Here is a 20,284-nt window from a genome sequence, read left to right on the forward strand (position 1 = left end):
TTTCTAGGGAATATGGGGGTATGGACGCAGATAATAAACTATGGCTGAACATCTTGTGTCCTATGTAGAAGTGGTCAAAGAGGCAGTGTTTTTCCACCCAAGTGCCTAAGAATATTGATGTGTGTGTTGCAGGTACTTCTCCCAGCAGCTGGTCTCTTACAGTTACAGGATGTGAAGAAGACTTGTTGTGAATTTTTGGAATCCCAGCTTCACCCTGTCAACTGCTTAGGAATCCGGGCTTTTGCTGATATGCATGCATGTACCGACCTTCTGAACAAGGCCAACACCTATGCAGGCAAGTGGAGTAGACCTCAGCTGAATTTGGGAGGAAACTGCTTGGTTTTTGATATGATTCCACAGTGGTCTCTGGAAAGTCATGTCATATTTCTGGATCTGGGCTTTATAAAAATACATTTAAAATCTTATAATGGTCACACTGCATAACTGAAGCATACTCATAAAATTCTGAACTTAAAAAGCAAGCAACTATACATTGGGATTGGGCCTGAATAATAGAATAGCTAGGAATAGCTAGGTTTTTTTTTTTTTTTTTTTTTTTTTGAGACGGAGTCTTGCCCTGTCACCCAGGCTGCGGTGTGGTGGTGCAATCTTGGCTCATTGCAACCTCCGTCTCCAGGGTTCAAGAAGAATAGCTGTATGTATTTTTCTTTCAAATTGTTAAATGAATAGGCATATGAGAAAGTATATGCATGTGAAGTTATTTTAGCTCTGATTTTTTACATTGTTTTTTTTTTTTTTTTTTTTTTTTGCATCCATGAAAACAATTTTGTGGCTTAAAAAAATCTTCAAAGCAGTGAAATATAGATACATTTGGTGGAGTAGAAAAGTAGACCAATAGAAGCAGCCCACTCCTTGCATGCTGGTTCCATGGCCTACTGCTACTGCTGGCATTTCCCTGTGGCGGAGGGAGGGCCTGTTGCTGTTTTCAAGGAGCCCTTGCTTTAGCTGCTCTTCAGGCCCTTCAGACCCCTCATCTCTGCAGTTGGGGAGGAGACATTGTTATAGCTTTGAATGCACACACGTAGTTCACAAATGTAATCTATATTTTATTTGAGTTTATAAACAAAAATATATATTAAAAGTGATTATTAGGAAATTTCTTTTTTTAATTTCTTTATGCTTTCATTTAATGATTACATCCTTTTTTTTTTAATTCTAATAGCTTTAGGAGTACAAGTGGTTTTTGGTTACATGAATGACTTGTATAGTCACGAGGTCTGGGATTTTAATGTACCCGTCACCTGAGTAGTAGACATTGTACTCTAATCGGTAGTTTTTCATCCATCACCATCCTCTCAACCTCCCCACTTCTGAGTCTCCCATGTCCATTATACCATTCTGTCTGCCTTTGCATACTGATAGCTTAGCTCCCACTTATAAGTGTGAACATGTAGTATTTGGTTTTCCATTCCTGAGTTACTTAACTTAGAATAATGGCCTCCGGTTTCATCCAAGTTGCTGCAAAAGACATTATTTCTTTCTTTTTTTACGGCAGAGTAGTATTCCATCATATATATATATATACACACACACACGTATGTATATACACGTATATATGTACACACATGTATATACATATGTCTACATATGTATATGTATGTGTGTGTGTGTGTGTGTGTGTATATATATATATATAAGACATTTTCTTTATCCACTCATTGGCTGATGGGCACTTAGGTTGATTCCATATCTTTGCAATTGTGAATTGTACTGTGATAAACATACACATCTGGGTGTCTTTTTGATTTAATGATTTCTTTTCCTTTAGGTAGATACTCAGTAGTGAAATTGCTGGATTGGATTTTAATTTCTTTGAGGAATCTCCAGACTGTTTTCCATAGAGGTTGTACGAATTTACATTCCCACCAGCAGCATATAAGCGTTCCCGTTTCACCACATCCACACCAACATCTATTGTTTTTTCACTTTTAATAATAGCTATTCTGGTTAGGGCAAGGTGGTATCTCGCTGAGGTTTTAATTTGCATTTTCCTGATGATTAGTGATGTTCAGCATTTCTTTCATGTTTGTTGACCATTTGTATATCTTCTTTTTAAGAAATATCTGTTCATGTCATTTGCCCACTGTTTAATGGGATTATTTGATTTTTTCTTGCTGACTTGTTTGAGTTCCTTTTAGATTCTGGATATTAGTCCTTTGTCAGAGGCATAGTTTGCAAATATTTCCTCCCATTCTATAGGTTGTGTGTTTACTCTGGTGATTATTTCTTTGGTCTTGTGGAAGTTTTTTTTGTTTAATTAGGTCCCATTTATTTATTTTTGTGTTTGTCACATTTGCATTTGGGGTCTTTGTCATAAATTTTTTGTTTTGGCCAATGCCCAGAAGTTTTTCCTAAGTTTTCTTCTAGAATTTTGATGGTTTCAGGTCTTAGATTTAAGTCTTTAATCCATCTTGGGTTAATTTTTATATATGGTGAGAGATAGGGATCTCTCACCATATATAAAATGTGTACACGAGCACAACGTGATGGTTTCCAGCTTCATCCATGTCCCTGCAAAGGACACGAACTCATCCTTTTTTAATGGTTACATAGTATTCCATGGTGTATATGTGCCACATTTTCTTAATCCAGTCTATCATTGATGGACATTGGGAGGTTCCAAGTCTTTGCTATTGTGAATAGTGTCGCAATAAACATGTGTGCGTGTGTCTTTATAGTAGTATGATGTATAATGCTTTGGGTATATACCCAGTAATGGGATTGCTGGGTCAAATGGTATTTGTAGTTTTAGATCCTTGAGGAATTGCCACACTGTCTTCCACGATGGTTGAACTAATTTACACTCCCACCAACAGTGTAAAAGCATTCCTATTTCTCCGCATCCTCTCCAGCACCTTTTGTTTTCTGACTTTTTAATGATCGCCATTCTAACTGGCCTGAGATGGTATCTCATTGTGGTTTTGATTTGCATTTCTCTGATGACCAGTGATGATGAGCATTTTTTATATGTCTGTTGGCTGCATAAATGTCTTCTTTTGAGAAGTGTCTGTTTATATCCTTTGTCCACTTTTTGATGGGGTTGTTTGGTTTTTTCTTGTAAATTTGTTTAAGTTCTTTGTAGAGTCTGGATATTAGCCCTTTGTCAGATGGGTAGTTTGCAAAAATTTTCTCCCATTCTGTAAGTTGCCTCTTCACTCTGATGATAGTTTCTTTTGCGTGCAGAAGCTCTTTAGTTTAATTAGATCCCATTTGTCAATTTTGGCTTTTGTTGCCATTGCTTTTGGTGTTTTAGTCATGATGTCTTTGCCCATGCCTATGTCCTGAATGGTATTGCCTAGGTTTTCTTCTGGGGTTTTTATGGTTTTAGGTCTAACATTTAAGTCTTTAACTCATCTTGAGTTAATTTTTTATATGGTGTAAGGAAGGGATCCAGTTTCAGCTTTCTGCAAATGGCTAGCCTGTTTTCCCAGCACCATTTATTAAATAGGGAATCCTTTCCCCATTGCTGGTTTTTGTCAAGTTTGTCAAAGATCAGATGGTTTTAGAGGTGTGGTGTTATTTCTGAGGCCTCTGTTCTGTTCCATTGGTCTATATCTCTGTTTTGGTACCAGTACCATGCTGTTTTGGTTACTGTAGCCTTGTAGTATACTTTGAAGTCAGGTAGCGTGATGCCTCCAGCTTTGTTCTTTTTGCTTAAGATTGTCTTGGCTATGTGGGCTCTTTTTTGTTTCCATATGAAATTTAAAGTAGTTTTTTTCCAATTCTGTGAAGAAAGTCAGTGGTAGCCTGATGGGGATAGCATTGAATCTATAAATTACCTTGGGCAGTATGGCCATTTTCAAGATATTGATTCTTCCTATCCATGAGCATGGAATGTTCTTCCATTTGTTTGTGTCCTCTTTTATTTTTTTGAGCAGTGGTTTGTAGTTCTCCTTGAAGAGGTCCTTCATATCCCTTGTAAGTTGTATTCCTAGGTATTTTATTCTCTTTTTAGCAATTGTGAATGGGAGTTTGCTTATGATTTGGCTCTCTATTATTGGTGTATAGGAATGCTTGTGATTTTTGCACATTGATTTTGTATCCTGAGACTTTGCCGAAGTTGCTTATCAGCTTAAGGATATTTTGGGCTGAGACAATGGGGTTTCTAAATATACAATCATGTTATCTGCAAACAGAGATAATTTGACTTCCTCTCTTCCTAACTGAATACCCTTTATTTCTGTCTCTTGCCTGATTGCCCTAGCCAGAACTTCCAACACTATGTTGAATAGGAGTGGTGAGAGAGGGCATCCTTGTCCTGTGCTGGTTTTCAAAGGGAACGCTTCCAGTTTTTGCCCATTCAGTATGATATTGGCTGTGGGTTTGTCATAAATAGCTCTTAGTATTTTGAGATACGTTCCATCAATACCTAGTTTATTGAGAGTTTTTAGCATGAAGGGCTGTTGAATTTTGTCAAAGGCCTTTTCTGCATCTATTGGGATAACCATGTGGTTTTTGTCATTGGTTCTGTTTATGTGATGGATTACGTTTATATATTTGCATGCATTGAACCAGCCTTGCATCCCAGGGATGAAGCTGACTTGATCATGGTGGATAAGCTTTTTGATGTGCTGCTGGATTTGGTTTGTCAGTATTTTATTGAGGATTTTTGCATTGATATTCATCAGGGATATTGGCCTAAAATTCTCTTTTTTTGTTGTTTCTCTGCCAGCCTTTGGTATCAGTATGATGCTGGCCTCATAAATGAGTTAGGGAGGATTCCCTCTTTTTATATTGATTGGAATAGTTTCAGAAGGAATGGTATCAGCTCCTCTTTGTACCTCTGTTAGAATTTGGCTGTGAATCCATCTGGTCCTGGACTTTTTTTGGTTAATAGGCTATTAATGATTGCCTCAATTTCAAAACCTGTTACTGGTCTATTCAGAGATTCAGCTTCTTCCTGGTTTAGTCTTGGGAGGGTGTATGTGTCCAGGAATTTATCCATTTCTTCTAGATTTTCTAGTTTATTTGCATAGAGGAATTTATAGTATTCTCTCATGGTAGTTTGTATTGCTGTGGGATTGGTGGTGATATCCCCGTTATCATTTTTTTATTGCATCTATTTGATTCTTCTCTCTTTTCTTCTTTATTAGTCTTGCTAGCAGTCTATCAATTTTGTTGATTTTTTTAAAAAACCACCTCCTGGATTCATTGATTTTTTGAAGGGTTTTTTGTGTCTCTGTCTCCTTCAGTTCTGCTCTGATCTTAGTTATTTCTTGTCTTCGGCTAGCTTTTGAATGTGTTTGCTCTTGCTTCTCTAGTTCTTTTAATTGTGATGTTAGGGTGTTGATTTTAGATCTTTTCTGCTTTCTCTTGTGGGCATTTAGCACTGTAAATTTCCCGCTACACACTGCTTTAAATGTGTCCCAGTGATTCTGGTACATTCTGTCTTCGTTCTCAGTGACTTCAAAGAACATCTTTATTTCTGCCTTCATTTCGTTGTGTACCCAGTAGTCATTCAGGAGCAGGTTGTTCAGTTTCCATGTAGCTGTGCGGTTTTGAGTGAATTTCTTAATCCTGAGTTCTAATTTGATTGCACTGTGGTCTGAGAGACAGTTTGTTGTGATTTCTGTTCTTCTACATATGCTGAGGAGTGCTTTACTTCCAATTATGTGGTCAATTTTAGAATAAGTGCGATGTGGTGCTGAGAAGAATGTATATTCTGTTGATTTGGGGTGGAGAGTTCTGTAGATGTCTATTAGGTCTGCTTGGTCCAGAGCTGAGTTCAAGTCCTGGATATCCTTGTTATTAACCTTCTGTCTCGTTGATCTGTCTAATATTGACAGTGGGGTGTTAAAGTCTCCCATTATTATTGTGTGGGAGTCTAAGTCTCTTTTTAGGTCTCTAAGGACTTGCTTTATGAATCTGGGTGCTCCTGTATTGGGTACATATATATTTAGGATAGTTAGCTATTCTTGTTGAATTGATCCCTTTACCATTATGTAATGGCCTTCTTTGTCTCTTTTGATCTTTGTTGGTTTAAAGTCTGTTTTATCAGAGACTAGATTGCAACCCCTGCTTTTTTTTTGTTTTCCATTTGCTTGGTAGATCTTCCTCCATCCCTTTATTTTGAGCCTGTGTGTGTCTTTGCATGTGAGATGGGTCTCGTGAATGCAGCACACTGATGGGTCTTGACTCTTTATCCAATTTACCAGCCTGTGTCTTTTAACTGGGGCATTTAGCCCATTTACATTTAAGGTTAATATTGTTATGTTTGAATTTGATCCCGTCATTATGATGTTAGCTGGTTATTTTGCCTGTTAATTGATGCAGTTTCTTCATAGCATCCATGGTCTTTACAATTTGGCATGTTTTTGCAGTGGCTGGTACCGGTTATTCCTTTCCATGTTTAGTGCTTCCTTCAGGAGCTCTCTTGTAAGGCAGGCCTGGTGGTGACAAATTCTCTCGGCATTTGCTTGTCTGTAAAGGATTTTATTTCTCCTTTACTTATGAAGCTGAGTTTGGCTGGATATGAAATTCTGGGTTGAAAATCCTTTTCTTTAAGAATGTCGAATATTGGCTCCACTCTCTTCTGACTTGTAGGGTTTCTGCCGAGAAATCTGCTGTTAGTCTGATGGGCTTCCCTTTGTGGGTAACCCGACCTTTCTCTCTGGCTGCCCTTAACATTTTTTCCTTCATTTCAACCTTGGTGAATCTGACAATTATGTGTCTTGGGGTTGCTCTTCTTGAGGATTATCTTTGTCTTTGTGGTGTTCTCTGTATTTCCTGAATTTGAATGTTGGCCTGCCTTGCTAGGTTAGGGAAGTTCTCCTGGATAATATCCTGAAGAGTGTTTTCTAACTTGGTTCCATTCTCCCCATAACTCTCCGGTACACCAATCAAACGTATATTTGGTCTTTTCACATAATCGCATATTTCTTGGAGGCTTTGTTCATTTCTTTTCACTCTTTTTTCTCTAATCTTGTCTTCTTGCTTTATTTCATTAATCTGATCTTCAATCAGTGATATCCTTTCTTCCACTTGGTCGAATTGGCTATTGACGCTCGTGCATGAGTCACAAAGTTCTCTTGCTGTGGTTTTCAGCTCCATCAGGTCATTTAAGGTCTTCTCTACACTGTTTATTCTAGTTAGCCATTCGTCTAACCTTTTTTCAAGGTTTTTAGCTTTCTTGTGATGGGTTAGAACATGCTCCTTTAGCTCAGAGAAGTTTGTTATTACCAGCCTTCTGAAGCCTACTTCTGTCAATTTGGCAAACTCATTCTCCATCCAGTTTTGTTCCCTTGCTGCCGAGGAGCTGCGATCCTTTGAAGGAGAAGAGATGCTCTGGTTTTTGGAATTTTCACCTTTTCTGCTCTGGTTTCTCCCCATCTTTGTGGTTTTAACTACCTTTTGTCTTTGATGTTGGGGACCTGCAGATGGGGTTTTGGTGTGGATGTCCTTTTTGTTGATGCTGATGCCATTCCTTTCTGTTTGTTAGTTTTCCTTCTAACAGGCCCCTCAGCTGCAGGTCTGTTGGAGTTTGCTTGAGGTCCACTTCAGACCCTGTTTGCCTGGGTATCACCAGCAAAGGCTGCAGAACAGCAGATATTGCTGCCTGATCCTCCCTCTGGAAGCTTCATCCCAGAGGGGCACCCACCTGTTTGAGGTGTCTGTCATCCCCTACTGGGAGGTGTCTCCCAGTCAGGCTACACAGGGGTCAGGGACCCACTTGAGGAGGCAGTTTGTCCCTTCTCGGAGCTCGAACGCCATGCTGAGAGAACCACTGCCCTCTTCAGAGATGTCAAACAGGGACATTTAAGTCTGCAGAAGCTGCCTGCTCCCTTTTGTTCTCCCCAGTTTATGTTTTTGTATGCTTTGTCGAAGATCAGTTGTTTGTAAATATTTACTTTATTTCTGGGTTCTCTATTCTGTTCCATTGGTCTACATATCTACTTATATGCCAGTGCCATACTGTTCTGGTTATGATACCCTTATATTAGTATAATTTGAAGTCAGGTAATGTCATGCCTCTAGATTTGTTCTTTTTGCTTAGGATTACATTGGCTATTTGGGCCTTTTTAAAAAAATTCCATATGCATTTTAGGATTTTTTTTTTTTATAATTCTGTGAAGAGTGATGGCATTTTGATAGGAATTGCATTGACTCTGTAGATTGCTTTGGACAGTATGGTCATTTTCATGGTGTTGATTCTTCTAGTCTGTGAACATGGGATGTATTTCCATTTGTTTGTATCATCTATGATTTCTTTAAGCAGTGTTTTGTAGTTCTTCTTGTAGAGTTCTTCACCTCCTTGGTTAAATATATTCCTAAGTATTTTATTTTATTTTGTAGCTATTATAAAAGGGATTGAGTTCTTAATTTGATTCTCAGCTTGGTCATTGTTCGTGTGTAGCAGTGCTACTGATTTATGTACATTGATTTTGTAACCTGAGGCTTTACTGAATTCATTTATCAAAGCTAGGCGCCTTTTGGAGGAGTCTTTAGGGCTTTCTAGGTGTAAGATCATATCATCAGCAAACAGAGATAGTTTGACTTTCTCTTTTCCAATTTGGATGCCCTTTATTTCTTTCTTTTGCCTGATTACTCTGTCTGGGACTTACGGAAGTTGCTAATTTGTTTTTAAACTATATTTCTGGAAGATAAATCTGGTAGAAGTTACAATCCACCAACTGCCTGCAAGACTCTGCTTTGCATCTATGAGACTCAATAGGAATAGTTCCTGTGGAAGCTTCTGTGTTCACTGCTCCTTTAATAGGCTCTAGAACTGTAACTTCCCCAGATTTCAAATGCAGGAGCCTTTTGTCTAAACTGCTTCAGTGTGCTTACTCTGATGAGTAAGGAAGCTTTTGGTACATAGATCTGGGTAAGGGAGAATGCATGTGTGTATATATATGTGTGTCTCTGCCTGCACAGAGCATTGGAGAGTAGTAGTCCTAGAATCCCTATTTCATTTAACAAATAAATAATGGTTCAAAGTGGTTAGTTGAAAAAACAAAAACCACAGTGCTTCACTAAATCACAGTAGGTCCAATAAATTTAGACCTTATTGATTTCTGTTGGGTGGCCTGATGGCCTAACTGCCCTTTAGAAAATTATTTCAGTGAAAAAATGTGATCTGAGTTCTAGGAAGCCGATTTACAGATGAGCTTTTAGAACACAACCCTTCTGTAAGTTGGGGAATGCCTGTAGTGTGTAACACTATTCATGCAGCACTTTTGAATAGAATGAAGCATTTTATGAAAAACCAAAGACAAATATGAATTTATTGGTGTATTCCAATGCAAGCAATTCTGTTCAACTAAGTAGAAAATATTACTTCTAAATTCAGATTCCATTAACAGCTAGACTTAATGCACCTGTTATAAGTGACTTCTATTAGGAAAACCAAGAAAGCTTTTGTATTTTTAGATATTTTTTGCTGCATGAAACAATCACTATTTAACCTTTTATCTTTCCTGGGCTGCCAGTTTTCTCTATAGTGATTGATAAATGTTACTGACTGCTAATGGGGAGAGGAGGGTCAGTGCCTGGGGAGAGAATGAATAAAGTAGGATTAATGCACAGGATATCCAAACATAGTTCATATGATGTACTAGAACTCTTAGTTTTGCTTATATCAGAAGCAACTCATTTACTGTGTTTTTAGGACATCATTAGATTTTTAAAAATCTTTCTCTTATTTAAAATCTTAAATTTATTCTAGTATACTACAAAATATAAAAAATTTCCACCAGAATTAGAACACTTCTGTTTCTTAGTTTGTAGAGTCCTCCTTTGTAATTATGCCAAGAATTTTTCATGAAAAATTATTCACTTTCAGTAAAATTATAAAGAAGCATTGATTCTTCGTTTTTAATGCACTATATTTTGCATCTGAATCTAGCTTTAAAGGATGTACTGCTTTTATACCATGCTTCTGAATCTTGTATTTGCTTGAGTTTCTTAGGTTTTAGGTAACATTTTAAAACATCTTTCATTATGAAAAATTGCAAGCATGTACAAGAATAGAATAGTACTCATGATCCAACTTCAACAATTGTCAACTCAGGGACAATTTTGTTTTAATTATAACCTTCGTTACTCCCCTTCCCTTTTTTTTATATGCAAACATTTTACTGAGGTCTAATGTACATATAGAAAAGTACACAAATCATGTCTACAGCTTGAGGAATTTTATACATCCTCTTGTATTATCTTGAAGCAATTGTCATGCTTTACCTATGTATTTCATCCTTATATTTTAAACAAATGCCATTACAAAGACCATGCTTGTATAATGAAGCTATTTCCATATCTTTGGTGTATTGATAACTAGTTGCAACAAACTTTCCAAAATAATCCAGAATAATACTATAAAACAGTTTGATATGGTTTGGCTATGTCCCCACCCAGATCTCATCTTGAATTCCCATGTGTGGTGGGAAGGACCCAGTGGGAAGTAGTTGAATCATGGGGGGCAGGTCTTTCCTTTGCTGTTCTTGTGACAGTAAGTCTCACAAGATCTGATGGTTTTAAAAATGGGAGTTTCCCTGCACAAGCTCTCTCTCTTTGCCTGCTGCCATCCATGTAAGACATGACTTGCTCCTCCTTGCCTTCCACCATCATTGTAAGGCCTCCCCAGCCACGTGGAACTATAAGTCCATTAAACCTCTTTCTTTTGTAAATTGCCTAGTCTTGCATATGTCTTTATCAGCAGCATGAAAACAGACTAATACACAATTGTTCCTCATAGTGAAACTATCTGATTGTTGTTGACATTTTAAGCAAATAGGAAGTGGGGAGATAAGGAGTCCATGCAGTAAGATGTCTATAGCTCCTTTTCTACCATAAACAAATAATTGTTGTTTAGGTGATTTGTCTTTAAAGCACTCTATTTGTCCAGAAAATTTACCCAAACCTTCAAATTACTTTCGAGTCAAATCACATAGCTTGTGAAGAACTCCAAGAGGGTGACAGGACACAGTGGCAGTAAAGTTAATATTTTTCTTTTTCTTTTTCTTTTCCCTGTCATAGGCAGTAGGACTTGTGACAGGCTTTTCTAGGTAGGAAAGAAAAGAAGGAAGGGAAGAAATAAATAGCAATAGATGACTCAATACATACATACATATATACATGTAAAGCAGAAGGGAGGAGAAAGAAGCTGAGGGAAAAAAGGATGGATAAGGAGAGAAAGCCTGCAGGACCTCGGGGTATTGTCTGGTCCATGGTGTGACTGCACATAAGAAGAGCACTCTCGGGCCGGGCGCAGTGGCTCACGCCTGTAATCCCAGCACTTTGGGAGGCCGAGGCAGGCAGATCATGAGGTCAGGAGATCGAGATCATCCTGGCTAACATGGTGAAACCCTGTCTCTACTAAAAATACAAACAATTAGCCAGGCGTGGTTGCAGGAGCCTGTAGTCCCAGCTATTCGGGAGGCTGAGGCAGGAGAATGGCCTGAACCTGGGAGGTGGAGCTTGCAGTGAGCAGAGATCTCACCACTGCACTCCAGCCTGGGTGACAGAGTGAGACTACGTCTCAAAAAAAAAAAAAAAAAAAGGAAGAGCACTCTCTATCCTTTGAAAACTCACTGGAGATTCTGGACATAAGAACTGCTTCATTTCTTTCTCTTGCCCATTGGAAACAAGCTTTCTAGAATACATTATAATGAAATTAAATTGTACAGGTATAATGAAAAAATTAACAGTGTTCTATGGAGATCTCTTCCATGAACTCATGCTTATTTTTAATAACATCAGTATCTTTAGGGAAAGTAAAAATGTGAGCAACCAAATGGGTAGGTTAGAGAGTGAGAGCAGGGGAGGATGTGGAATCCATGCTGCTCACCCTGAGATGCTCTCGTGGCTTCAGCAGCGTGGCGCTGGCAGTGACAGCCTGTCGCACTGACCACCCTGCTTCTCCAAGGCGTGGAGTGACAGCTCAGTGTGACCAGACCACCCAGGTTAAATGGCCTATGTGCTGAGGCATGGTGTTCTGGACTATGGTCAGCCTTCGTTACACTCCTGAAAGATTTATTTTATTTTATTTTATTTTAGCTTAAAAAGCTGTATGAAATTATTTTTTGTATCATGTCTAAAAATGAAATTTTTCTCAGTTAACCCCAAGTGTACTAACTTATTCAGAGAGTGCTGGTTTGTGGACTCTTCTCATGTTTGTTGGGTGGTATCTATATTTTAACCATTTCTCAAATCATTAGCACCTTTATTTTTAGCATTTTTTGCAGGCCAAAAATATAGAGGAGATAAAAATTGAACTCATCGGTTTAGATGCATTTTAATAGTTCTTGCAAAAGACTCTTTGGAAATTGGATTTTAATTATAACTTGAAATATGAATTTTATTCAGCATTTCTTATTGATAGCCAAGCACATTTAAGGGGAAAAAAATTGTTACAGATTTTTAGTTATTCCTATACCTCACCACTTCCCATACTGAAAATTTGAGAAACTACTTAGTACTAGTTCTAACTGATCTTTGGGGAAGTTTGTGGTATCATTTTCTTTTTCTTTTTTAAAATAGAGACGGGCTCTTGCTGTGTTGCCCAGGCTGTGCTCGAACTCCTGGCCTTAAGCAGTCCTCCTGCCTTGGCTTCCCAGAGTCGGGATTACAGGCATGAGCTACCACACCCAGCCTGACTACCATTTTCAAGCTAGAGCTGTAGCTGAAATTCTGGGCTTGGTAAGCACTCAGCATTCCTCAGTAACAGGACTACCTGTGGAGAATTCCTTCAGAGCTGGGCATGGTGGCCCACACCTGCAATCCCAGCACTTTGGGAGGCTGAGATGGGCAGATTGCTTGAGGCCTGGAGTTTGAGACCAGCCTGGCCAACATGGTAAAACCTGGTCTCTACTAAAAATACCAAAAAAAAAAAAGCCAGGCGTGGTGGCATGTGCCTGTAGTCCCAGCTATTTGGGAGGCTGAGGCAGGCGAATAATATTAACTCAGGAGGCAGAGGTTGCAATGAGCTGAGATCGCACCACTGCACTGTAGCCTGGGCAACAGAGAGACTCCATCTCAACAATAACAACAACAAAAAAGAAGTCCTCCAGTTACTGATATGCTTTCATTTTATTTTCCATTCTTTGGCTCTTAACTCTGTTATTAGTTTATATATCCCAGGCCCCGGCGGTAGTAACTACTTTACCCAGGCCTGTTCAGGCACCCCTCACTGTCCAGCTTCTGTCCTTTCCACTAGGCCTATAAAATGATCAAACTTTTTTATATGCGCAAGTATTTTCATGTGTGTCCCCTCTGTCTTTGTCATAAATGAAACTTTGTGTTTCCCCCAAACCTGTATGTCGTGAGCAGACTTCTCGAAGGGATCACTCCCCACAGCCCACTGGGAACCTAGGTAGAAGGGTACCACTTCCAGACCATTGCTCTCACTGCCATCAGCCTCACTTTTTTTTTTTTCACTGTTTACTACAAAACAAAGTAATTTTAAGATATTTTTAAAAATTGACGTTAAGAAGCTAGATTAGGTGACTTCTTGTAATATGTGACATTAAATATTTTGAGAAATTCTTGGTTTCATTGGAAGGCATTTATAATGATAAACCTTTTTTCAGTTATAATAAGATACTAAGCAGAGATAATTTTATCATCCCAGATAGCAATTTCTTATTAACAATTGATAACATTTGAACTGAAAGAGATTCCTACCTTTATTTCTATATTTTTTTCTACTTATTTAACTTTTTTGACATCCTCTTATCCCCTCAATAGGATCCAAAATATGTCTAAAATTAATTCAAAAGAAAACTATTTGAATTATTGCTTGTGTTTGAAAACAGTATTTACTGTAGTATTCCACAGTTTCTTCTTTTTTTAGGCTAAGACAATTAAATAAAAATGTAAGGGATAAGAAATATAGTTGAAGTCACAATAAAGTATATTTTCTTTTATGGACATAAAACATAAATTTTAAATGTTGGCTGTTTAAGAAAAAAATTCTGGTAGATATTATGCATAACCATTGCCCAAAAATGTATACAGCTGTTTTCCAACATATTTATATACATAGTGGTTCACTTAAGACCAGCCCTGTTAGAACCTTCTGAATATAATGTGCTCTTAATTTATAAATGGGCTACCCTCAGTGTATAAAATATATAGGCATATATGTTATACATACAAAGTAAAAAATATAAAAAGGAAAGATGGAAGAAAAAAGAAAGTATCCTTTCCTATAAGATCTAGACAGAAAGTCATTATAATTAGTGGGACCATGGAAAATATTGGAAGGATTTCAGTTTTGGCAAATACTTTTCAGAAAAATATCCAAGCTATGAGAACACTAAATGTCTATTTTAATAATTTAGTAGATATTTCTATTCAAACATTCAGTGAAGGTGTTTCCGTCTTCTACTATGTAGAAAAGAAGACTTTTGGGGTATCTGTTAAAAGCGAAGAGTTGCTCATTTTTAACAGGTTAGTAATAACCTTTTAATCAAGTATATGTCATGCAAAGACTCAAGTCCTGTTCCAGTAGTGTTTGAGTATGTTTGATGGAAGATTCCAATGGTGAGGATCTGAATTCTTCGTACATCTTAGAGGGAATGGAGCAGGATGTTATGGCAACGGAGGGGGTCAGCCCCAAAGGTAGCTGGCCCAACCTTAACTGTGGATGTTAAAAAAAACACACACACACACACACACACACACACACACACACACCAAATATTTCTATAGCATTCTTTTTGCTGCATTTTCTTTATTTTAAGCCACAGGTCTACTTGGAGGGTCACGCAGCAAGTGGCTTATAAATAAAATAAAAGTCTATGAATGGTGTCATCGCATTAAGAGACAATTGCTGGGTTGTTCTTTCATTATGTAAAAAGCTTGCATCTTGGGAATCCATGAGTTGGTAGGTTTTATGGAATACCTGAGATGTACCTTGCTCCGATTAACATTGCCATGCTACTCACTATAAAAAAGCCCAAGGGCAGACTACAGAAGACACTAGGGTCACCACCTTCTGGAGATTGAGTTGTAACCCAACCCATTGACTTCATCACGGCTTTCTTCCATGTAGAATAACGAATTTCACTTTCCTCAGCATTAATCTGAGGTTCAAACCGCTCCATCGTGACGGTGGACAAATCCTCAGGTTCAAGACTCCATACGTCGACTCCTTCTGCAGCCCCTGCCGCCATGGCAGCACCCAGTGCAGTGGTTTCGGGCATCAAGGGCTTCACTACTGGAATATACAGAATGTCTGCTTGTAGCTGCATAAGAATTTTGTTGCTGGTCATTCCTCCATCAACCTGCAAATGACTGAGTGGAATTCCACAGTCTCGATTCATGGCATCCAAAATCTCTCGAGTTTGGAAACAAACAGCTTCTAATGCAGCAAAAGCAATATGGCATTTATTGGTGAATTGAGTGAGTCCACAGATTATCCCTCTTGCGCTGGGCTCCCAATAAGGTGCATATAACCCCGAAAATGCTGGGACGAAGTAGCAGCCATAAGAAGTACCTACTTCTTTAGCAAGTTTTTCAATTTCTTCTGAGGTCTTTATAATTCCAAGATTGTCTCTTAGCCAGCGAATAACAGCACCAGCTATAGCTACAGAACCTTCCAAAGCATAATATACCGGTTTGTCTCTGCCAAGTTTGTAAGCCACTGTGGTGAGAAGGCCATGATCAGAAAATACACACTTATGGCCTGTATTACATAGTAAGAAACATCCTGTTCCATACGTATTTTTGGCTTGTCCAATCTGGAAGCACATTTGTCCCACCAGTGCAGCAGACTGGTCCCCTAAACACCCAGATATTGGCACACCTTCCAAGGCCCCCGCTTTCATTAGGCCATAGATCTCAGAAGAACTCCGAACATGTGGAAGAATTTCCATTGGAATTCCAAAAAATTCACAGAGTTGTTTATCCCATTCCAAAGAATGAATGTTGAAAAGCATAGTCCTACTTGCATTTGTTACATCTGTACAGTGGACACCTCCATTGACGCCTCCTGTCAAACTCCAAATAAGCCATGAATCAATAGTCCCAAAAAGAGCTCGTTTTTCTTCAATGGCCTTTTGAACTTTTCTCACATTGTCGAGGAGCCAGCGAAGTTTCACTGCACTGAAGTAAGTGCTAAGTGGAAGGCCTGTCTTGGACTTGACAAAGTTATTATTTCCTGGAATTCTTTTACTAAGACTCTCAACGGTAGACTGTGTTCTTAGATCAAGCCACACCACAGCATTGTAGAGAGGCTCTCCAGTTATCTTGTCCCAGACTACGGTGGTTTCCCTCTGGTTGCTGACACCAATAGCTTTTATGTTGGAAATACCAATATTGAGCTGTCCAAGTTTCTCACATGTTTTCTCTATACACTCATAGACAGAATGTAGAATTTCCTTAGGGTCCTGTTCCACCCATCCTTCTCTTGGGAACTCTTGTTTTATTTCCACTTGATGATGACTAAGTAGTTCAGCTGTTCTTGAATTGAAAACCAAAAAGCGCGTGGAACTGGTGCCCTGGTCCACTGCCCCCACCAATGGCCCCAAAACTGCCTTCTTTGAGGCTGCCATGAAACCAGCTTCAGGTCCGCCCGCGTTTGCGGCCGGTTTCCTGGGTGACGGCGGCGGGAGGGGGAGGGGCGGGTGACGAGTCCAAAGAGCGAGGCCACGCGAGTCCGCTGAACTAGCCTCACTTCTTTACTGGCTGGCTAGCAGGCTACTGCGTTCTCGCTGCAGCTCATTTTCTCTCTTGGCCTCCAGGCATACATCTGTCTTTAACACTGAGATTATCTTTCCCTGCGTATTTTGTTTCTCCTGCCATAAACGCCTTCAGAATCTATACTGTTGGCTCACGTGAGACTCTTTCATAGCTCCCTGTGACTATCATCTTCCCCCCACAAACCCATTCATCACCTTAGACTGCAGTTCCAGGGTCTGTTGGACCTTTCTGGTATTTAGAACTCTGGGGTCCCTACCTTGGTTCGGACTAGATGTGTGCCTTCTCATTCTCTTGTATTTCTTCATAAATCTGTGTGCTCTTTGGCCCTTGTTCTTCCAGCCAACTCTTGGCCGTTCAGCCTAGACCCAGTAGTCAGTCATTTCAAAGCTATCCTCTTTATGTGCCTGGCATTGCCCACACTGTTGTGGGTGATAGATAACAGGCTCAATACAATTTAACCCTTGCTTATAATCTAACTTTATAGTCCAGTAACAATAAACTCACACCCTAATTAAGTGTATTTGGAATATGCGTTATTCTCTGTAAAACCAGTTTTTATAACAGTTTCTTCTACAGAAAATTTACTTCAATCATTTGCCCACCTTTCTATAATTTAGGCTAGGAATCACTGCTTGGAATAAACATCGGTTAGAATAAGCTCATGATTTGAATGCCACCCTCTTGAAAGAAATTTGTGTTGAGTGAGTGGTTTTAATAATCGTATTGCTAGCCTTAGACATGGGATATGCATGCCAAAGAATAGATGCTGATTATTCAAGGGTCTATTGCAATGTTAATTTACTGATACAGAAGATTCTTCCATTGGAGAACTGTGAAAGCACTTGATACACAGCACTTTTTAGCTGAAGTCATGCCAACTCAAATGATGCTTCTTAAAAGAGTTAATTATTTGTATATTCATGCATTCATTATGGTCCTCTTTATTCCTTAGTAAACTACATGCAGTCTCTGCTATGCCTTGTTGACAGGAATTTTTTCTAGCTTACATGAGTTAACTGTTTTCAGGTTTCATTAAAACTGCCTTATGTTAATAGAACTGCTGGAGACATACATGGTTTTTTTCTCCTAAAGATTAATAGTGTTGAAAGTCAAAGAATCACAGAGTATTAATGTTATAGGAAATCTTAGCAGTTATCTAGTCTAACACTTTCATTTTATTAATTAGGAAAATGAAGACCAGAGATATTTCTGTTTTCCCAAAAACACTTTGTCTGTTAGGGATGAGCTGCTTGTGGATCTCAGAGACTATTGTTATTCATACTTTTGCCCTCACTTCTCAAATGGGACTTTGCATTGAGTATAGAGGAATTGTGGAGACCCATCGTGGCATTTTAATTTTGTTCAAAAAGGTGCTTGGTGTTTAGAAATCAAATACAAAGGGTACTTTGTACCTTCTTACAGGATACAAAACAGAACAAATAACACTTGAGACTTATATTGTTGATTTTATTACACTTATTTGGGATGAGGGTCCTAACCTGATGCGCTCTCTCTCTTTTTTTTTTTTTTTTTTTTTTTCATTTTTTATTGAGATGGAGTCTCGCTCTGTCACCCAGGCTGGAGTGCAGTGGTGCGATCTCGGCTCACTGTGAGCGCTGCCTCCCGGGTTCACGCCATTCTCCTGCCTCAGCCTCCCGAGTAGCTGGGACTACAGGCGCCTGCCACCACGCCTGGCTAATTTTTTGTATTTTTAGTAGAGATAGGGGTTCACTGTGTTAGCCAGGATGGTCTCGATCTCCTGACCTCGTGATCCACCCGCCTCAGCCTCCCAAAGTGCTAGGATTACAGGCGTGAGCCACCGCGCCCAGCCCTGATGCTCTCTGTTGACCTGGTATGGCAAATTCTAGGGACTGTCTTTCATTTCATGATTAGCTTATTTTATTTCCTAGAGGGAAACAGAAAAGTTCAATTGCTTTAGAGAGTAATGAGCATATATGTTCATTATGGAAGGAATGGAATGTATATTCCATATACATATATGGAAGGATTCATATGTATATTATATATTATGTGTGTGTAGTTTATGTGTTTAACGTATATAGCATATTGATGGCATAGTCTTTACTACCTGGAATTGTGCCCTATTGCAGTTATGGTATTTGTTTAGAGAGAAGCAACTGATGATTAAATGTCAGTATAACTATGTTGGGCTTTATTCAGTGGCCAGTGGTGAACTACTGAAGGTAAATTACTAATGTCACAAGCTATGATCCATAAACAAAATGACCTGTCAGTATGTGGGTGAAAGGTTTGGAAGCAATAATTGAGGTTGGTAATAGCGTTAGAACTAGGGCAATGAACACAGAGGGGAGGTGAATGAAGCAAGATCATAGATATGGGAACTAACTCTGAGTATAAGTAGAGGAAACAGATTAAACTCTGAGATGACCTGCCTTTGAGCATTACATTTTAGGTAAATTCTTTGTAGGTACATTTTAGTGTGTGCATATTTACAGCAAGTGTGCAGTAGCTGTTGATTTTTACTGTACCTTACTGAGATACAGTAGGATGAAAAAGAATTCATTCACTGAAACGGAAGAATTTTTCACTTTGGCTGTGTTGTGTTAGGCTTATATTAACCAAACTGATGCAAAGATGTTAGGCTTTTAGTTGATGGTATATTCAGTGGGAACCAATTATGTAATCGTGTCCAGAAAGGTGTAAGGTGATTATCCGTTCTGTTCTGTCCAGATCAGACCATAGCTATGAAATTGAGTTTATTTTTCGGTTCAGTGTTTTGAGAGAGACTGATGCACTAGAGCCCTGAATTTATAGTCAGGGTGATGATGAAGACCCCAAATCATGTTGTGCAAGCAGTGGTTGAAGTACATAGGACTGTACAGACCATTGAAGGATAATTTGGGAAAATATAATGCTCTCTGTAAGATTTTGAGGAATTTCATAAGAGACAGATTAATCTTGTTCTGTTTATTGCGGTGGCAGAATTATCAGTGTTACAAAATAAGAGTGAAAAAGATTTTAGAGCAACGTACAGAAGAACTTCTAATAGTAAGTGTTTGTATTAGTCCATTTCCATGCTGCTGATAAAGACATATCCGAGACTGGGCAATTTACAAAAGAAAGGTTTATTGGACTTAACAGTTCTACATGGCTGGGGAGACCTCACAATCATGGTGAAAGGCAAGGAGGAGCAAGTCATATCTTATGTGGATGGCAGCAGGCAAAGAGAGCTTGTACAAGGAAGCTCCCATTTTTAAAACCATCAGATCTCATGATACCTATTCACTATCACGAGAATAGCGTGGGAAAGACCCATCCCCATAATTCAGTCATCTTCCACTGGGTCCCTCCCACAACACATGGGAATTATGGGAGCTGCAAGATGAGATTTCGTGGAGACACAGAACCAAACTATATCATTCCACCTCTGGCCCCTCCCAAATCTCATATCCTCACATTTCAAAACCAATTATGCCTTCCCAACAGTCCCCCAAAGTCTTAACTCATTTCAGCATTAACTCAGAGGTCCACAGTCCAAAGTCCCATCCCAGACAAGTCAAGTCCCTTTTGCCTATGAGCCTGTAAAATCAAAGGCAAGTTAGTTACTTCTTAGATACAATGGGGATACAAGCATTGGGTA

General features: G+C 38.9%; 2 protein-coding genes across 5 annotated transcripts in view; one reads left to right on the forward strand and one right to left on the reverse strand.

The window, feature by feature from the left end:
- Window positions 1–20,284, forward strand: part of KLHL2 (kelch like family member 2) — a 115,564-nt gene that overhangs the window by 54,829 nt on the left and 40,451 nt on the right. For all 4 annotated transcript variants that reach the window (XR_004671261.3, XM_034959371.4, XM_034959372.2 and 1 more), the window contains one exon: window positions 133–295. Coding sequence is in view for 3 of the 4 variants with exons in the window: in XM_034959371.4 (XP_034815262.1) it covers window positions 133–295 (163 nt within the window). In the remaining variant the exon portion in view is untranslated. The remainder of the gene's footprint in view (window positions 1–132; window positions 296–20,284) is intronic.
- GK3 (glycerol kinase 3) lies at window positions 7,581–17,164 on the reverse strand. Its single transcript, XM_008966127.4, has one exon. It carries the CDS (start codon window positions 16,512–16,514, stop codon window positions 14,853–14,855), a length of 1,662 nt encoding a protein of 553 aa, XP_008964375.2. The 5' UTR covers window positions 16,515–17,164; the 3' UTR covers window positions 7,581–14,852.

Source organism: Pan paniscus, chromosome 3, assembly GCF_029289425.2.
Source record: "Pan paniscus chromosome 3, NHGRI_mPanPan1-v2.0_pri, whole genome shotgun sequence".
Lineage (NCBI taxonomy): Eukaryota > Metazoa > Chordata > Mammalia > Primates > Hominidae > Pan > Pan paniscus.

What these genes read in the sequence shown, in the direction of transcription:
- GK3 (XM_008966127.4), bottom strand. Translation starts at nt 16,514, where the DNA reads ATGGCAGCCTCAAAGAAGGCAGTTTTGGGGCCATTGGTGGGGGCAGTG.